We start from the raw sequence: 5,000 nt of genomic DNA, 5'->3' as shown, positions 1-5,000 counted from the left end.
TATAATAATATCTTCCAGCTTTCTTACGTTGCTTGCGATTTCTGTCCTCTGAACCTTTTCCAGAGGAGCTGCTTGTTTTCGCTCATTTTCTTGCATTTAGCACTGAACCACTTTTAGCCATTTCTTGCTTCAGTTTTGAATCTTCATACAAACTTGTTTACTCCTTTCCTATAGAGTTGACAATGTTTTTATATTGTGCATCAATGTTCTCTTCGGATTGTTTCCCAGTTTATGCCATAATATTTTTTTTATTACTTCTATAATTACCTCTCATGTAGCTTTTCTTACCCCTTTTCCCTTACATACTTAGATTATTTTCCTGTAGCAGACAGTATTTTAGTTTAATTACTACAGGGTTACTTTTTCTTGGAGGAGGACAGTACTTCATATCCTTTATATTTTATCTGTGCTTTGTGAATAATAGGTAAAGAATAGACGGTCTGCCTAACCCTCTTACCCATTTTAGAAAGGGCAATACTCATTTACGATTTCTAGTAATTTTGCATTCCATGAATCTGACTGTGGTCTGGGGTCGAGACTATACTCAGTAGATTTTTCTATTAAAATCCCCCATCACAGGAACTTCTTTTGCAGGCTTTTTAATATTTGTTAAATTAGTTTTTGGTAATATTCTTTGTGGTCACACCGATATGTGAGGTGACATGTATACTATGGTTATTATTACGGTTACTCTGTTTGCTTCTACCTCAATTGCCTTTAGTTTCACTATGTTTAATCTCTAACTCCTTTTTACTGATTCACATGTTAATATTGCTGCCCCCCCCCCCTCTTCGTTTCCATTTACCCTACCTTTTCACCAATTATTATAGTCTGAGTTCTAATGTTACTTCATCTATGGAGGTGTCCAGTTTGGATTCAGTTTTGCATATCACATTTGCGTTATTGATTTAGAGATTAATGCTTCTATTTGACTATCTAGGTCAGTCTGGGTTTCTACTTCTTCCACCTTTTCCTTGAGGTCTTTCATTTTCTTGTCAGACTTTTTAGTATTCTCTCTCTGAATGGTTGTCTTTCTTTGCAGTTATCCACTATTTCTTTCAAATTTACCGTTTTTTCACGCATTTTCCAGTATTCTGTTACTTTGGCTTCGAAAGCGTCAATTCTAACTGCTGCTTCCGCTAATTTAATTTTCCTGATCTGAAATTAGTTGTTGCTTATTAAACAAACACAGAAACAGAGCTGTATTCACGGCAGTTGTCTCTAAGAGCGAAACGATTAGAGACAACTGCCGTTCGTTCGTTCACTTTAAAACCCAATCTTTTCTACATGAACTATGCACATCTACGTAACCTATGGCTTGCCGACTAGACCACCAGTTGCCCAATTCTCTCTGTATTTAGCAACATGTACGAGATGCATAGCACTGGTACGATGCACTGCACTCACCATGTGTATGTCACACACACACACACACACACACACACACACACACACACACACACACACACACACACACACACACACACACACACACACACACACACACACACACACACCTATATATCTGAATATCTCTTCTCTGATAGACATTTGATTGGCATCTATTTACCCACAGATTTGAAATTTCCGGTGAAGTGGACCGCTCCCGAAGCCTTCCTGAAGGATACTTTCACCATCAAATCCGACGTGTGGTCCTTCGGCATTCTTTTGACCGAAATATTTTCCTGGGGCGGCGTGCCTTATCCTGGTGAGGTGCTTCTCCCTTAAGCTGTTTTGTAGAACGTAGCCATTTTTTCCTGTGTCTCTAATGTCTGAGAAAAAATGTATACCATTGTTACATATATAAATGGTTACACTTATTATTATTTCATAGATAAAAACACCCGTGTGTCTACTTCCAGGCTTATCAAAACATGATGTAATGACAAGCATTCAGCAGGGATATCGAATGAGCAAACCAGAATTCTGTCCCGACGAAATCTACGAACTTATGTACACGTGTTGGAATATCACACCAGAGGGCAGGCCGACGTTTAGCTACATCTTTAACTTCCTCCAGAATTTCGATGTACAGAGAGTGCGTGGATATGCGGAGGCCCATGCGCTGTACTGAGAAAATGCATCACCTTCCTCTCGAATCCTCCAGGGAACACTATTTTCAGAACGTATCGTTCGCGTGCCATTTTGGAAGATGTTACGGGGCAATCTCTTTGAGATATTTCCATTTTCTAATTCTTGGCGTTTAATATAATGTGCAAGTGATGTTCGTGGATGCAATAATAGCTTTATATATACTGTACACGATTATTAATGATTATTTCATGTTCATACCAAGAATATCTTAATATCTGGCTAAATTACCCATAATTCTCATTGCTTTAATTGCCTGCATAATGTTAAGATGAATAAAAAAAAACAGGAAGGCTATCTTCGAAAAGAGGTTAACTGGCGTAAGTCATCTTCTCTGTGGTATTCAAGCTTGTTGCAATCATCATTATCAATATGAAACCAACGTATTGACTGGGTTGTTCATGTCAGCCAAACGTCATTTGCAATTGAAGAAGAGGTTGCAGTAGAATAATTTCACCCTAAAATTTTATAGGAAGGCATAATAATTGACATTAAAAATGTAGTTGATAAATCGGTAAGAAATACAAGTAAATTATATGTATTTTTGCTTACTCTCATTCCCTCATTCTGCCCGACTTGGATGGATTGGAGCATGGGGTCAGGTACAAATTCAGATCAGAACATTAAAACGTAACCCTAAAAATACATGTATGGAAAATTATTTTTCACATACAAATGATTTGGATACTTTTACCGCTTTTTCCTAGCTAAATATGTGCATTTCCTTGTAAAAAGGGACTTGCTCGTTAGTATTACTGTCCTCTGTTACAAAAAAAAGCTGTGTTTAGTGAGGAAAAGCTGTGATAAGTGAGAAAGAAATTAGGATTTTTGTTGCCTACTAAATGTTTAGGTAACAAATTGACCACGAGGAGACTTTAGCTTCCCCGTCTACTCTTTAGATGGGTGTAAATCCGAATAAGAGAATGTTCCCCCTTTGCAAACAAGTAATTACTTTTCTCGCAGACTACCAGCCAGCCCCAACAGCCATCGAACAGTAGTTGAATTTTCCTTTGCTCGTTACCATGTGTGTGAGTGTAACTATGTGTGTATGAAGTGTGTACAGTGCATCTCGTGTGTTGGTATAAAAAGCATTATGAAAATAATTCATTACTCTGAACTTTATATGCCATTTCTCATTTCATTACATGTGATGACGTTTACTAGAATTTCATACCCTTTTAGCCCCCCCACCCCCTCCCCCGCCTACTCACCAAACCCACTATCCAACAGTATATATTTGGCTATTTATTTGTAAATTACAGTTATCTCATCATCATATCTATACATAGTTACTGTAATGGCATTCATGTGAATAAAAACAAAATTCCAAACTTCCTTCTTTCCCTCTCGTACCCTTATTCGCACTCTCTTCCTGTCCCATCGCTTTTTCCCTTCTCTCTACTTCCACGGTATTTTCTCCCTCTTCTACTCGTCTTCCTTGCTTGTACTACCTCTTCTACTCGTCTTCCTAGCTTGTTCTATCCTTTTATCTCTATCCCTATATTATCCTGCCTGCAACCTTTCCCTATCCTGCCTTGTATCCTGCCGCATTTCCCCTCGTACTCCTCTTATTCGCACCCTCTTCTTGTTCCTTCGCTTTTTAACTTCCTTCTACTTTTACGCTGATCCCCTCCTATTTTCCATTCTCTTTTCCCGCTTTCTCTACCTTCTCCCTTTAACCCTATCCCTACCTGCTCCCATCCTATCCTATTCCTATCCTACACAGCATCCTACCGTAATCCACAGGGCGGACCACTTCCCTCTGCTAGCCTCATTTTATGTTTTTTTTTGTTTTGTGCTGGCTCTTTTTTACATGTATTTTACGCTTATTTACACCTTTTGTACCTATTTTGAATAAAACTACCACAGACCTCTTTCGTTATCTACATATTCTACAATGATTCTCAAGATGTGCGGATAACTGAACATCCGCATCTGCTGCGAATGCATCTTTCTTTTACCTTTTTTATTTCTTGTATGAGCTCAGTTTTATTTATTTATTCATTCTTTTACTTATTCATCCTTTAAATCCCTCGTTTACAGTGAGAGAAAGTAATGTATTTTACGATTTTTATTAATGAATCGCAGTATTTTTTTTATCATAATTATATATTTTTTATTGATTTATTTTAACCTTTTATTGCTTTTGTTATTGCTTTTGTCTTTTGTATATTCGTTTTTATTAAAACATTTCCTATTTATTGTTTTACTTTATTTATGTGCTACATTTTACCAAGTAAAACGAAGTGGATACTCTGTGTTGACTTTACCCTTTGGATTTACCTTTCTGGGTTTACACCGTGGATGCTGGAACAAGGATTTACTGCCCCTTTTTACTTGCCTAGGTGTATCTATGCTGGACGTGTTTTATAGTTTTTACATTACGTTTTACTGTGAACCATGTGTGCTTTGACTTTAACGTTTCACTTATCCTGAATTTTACTTACTTTTATCTTGTGCTTTTACTCGTTTCTTTTATTCAGGCTCGACCCTTTTACTCGTCTTTTTACTTCAGCTTTTCTTTTTAAGACTTTTCTGGATTTTTTTACGATCTTTTACTTTCTCATCGTTTCACCTTTTACTTGTTCTAGTTTAGACGTTAGTTTTCTTACTGCTTTAAAGTCCTTCTGGCGTATTTTAAGTAATTCTTAAGCCCTTCTGGCAATTGTTTCTTTTTTCGTACTGACCAGTTTTACTTTGGGTCCTTCTGCACGGTTCTTTCTGTTCATTTTAGGATTTTGTATTTTATCTCTCATGTATCTTCGTATTGGTCACGCTCTTGGTAGGCCTGCATCTCCGGGGATAGTTGGCTTGTGAGGTCGTGTGGATTCTGGGCCTTCAGCTTGGTCCCCTCACCTCCTTTTACGAGGAACGAACGGGGCCCTCATTTTTCTTGGTCCCTAAGCCTG

The 5,000-nt window shown here is 37.6% G+C and overlaps 1 protein-coding gene across 2 annotated transcripts in view; it reads left to right on the top strand.

The window, feature by feature from the left end:
* The window catches only part of LOC125035183 (tyrosine-protein kinase Fyn-like), a 24,384-nt gene that overhangs the window by 18,362 nt on the left and 1,022 nt on the right, over positions 1-5,000 (top strand). For both annotated transcript variants that reach the window (XM_047627411.1, XM_047627412.1), the window contains 2 exons: positions 1,577-1,708; positions 1,863-5,000. The exon at positions 1,863-5,000 is cut by the window's right edge and continues 1,022 nt beyond it. In XM_047627411.1, coding sequence (XP_047483367.1) covers positions 1,577-1,708; positions 1,863-2,074 — 344 coding nt within the window. In that variant the 3' untranslated portion in view covers positions 2,075-5,000. The remainder of the gene's footprint in view (positions 1-1,576; positions 1,709-1,862) is intronic.

The sequence above is a fragment of the Penaeus chinensis genome, chromosome 19 (genome assembly GCF_019202785.1).
Source record: "Penaeus chinensis breed Huanghai No. 1 chromosome 19, ASM1920278v2, whole genome shotgun sequence".
Classification (NCBI taxonomy): Eukaryota; Metazoa; Arthropoda; class Malacostraca; order Decapoda; family Penaeidae; genus Penaeus; species Penaeus chinensis.
The sequence above is the reverse complement of the archived record's forward strand: the minus strand, read 5'-3'. Positions and strand labels throughout refer to the sequence as shown.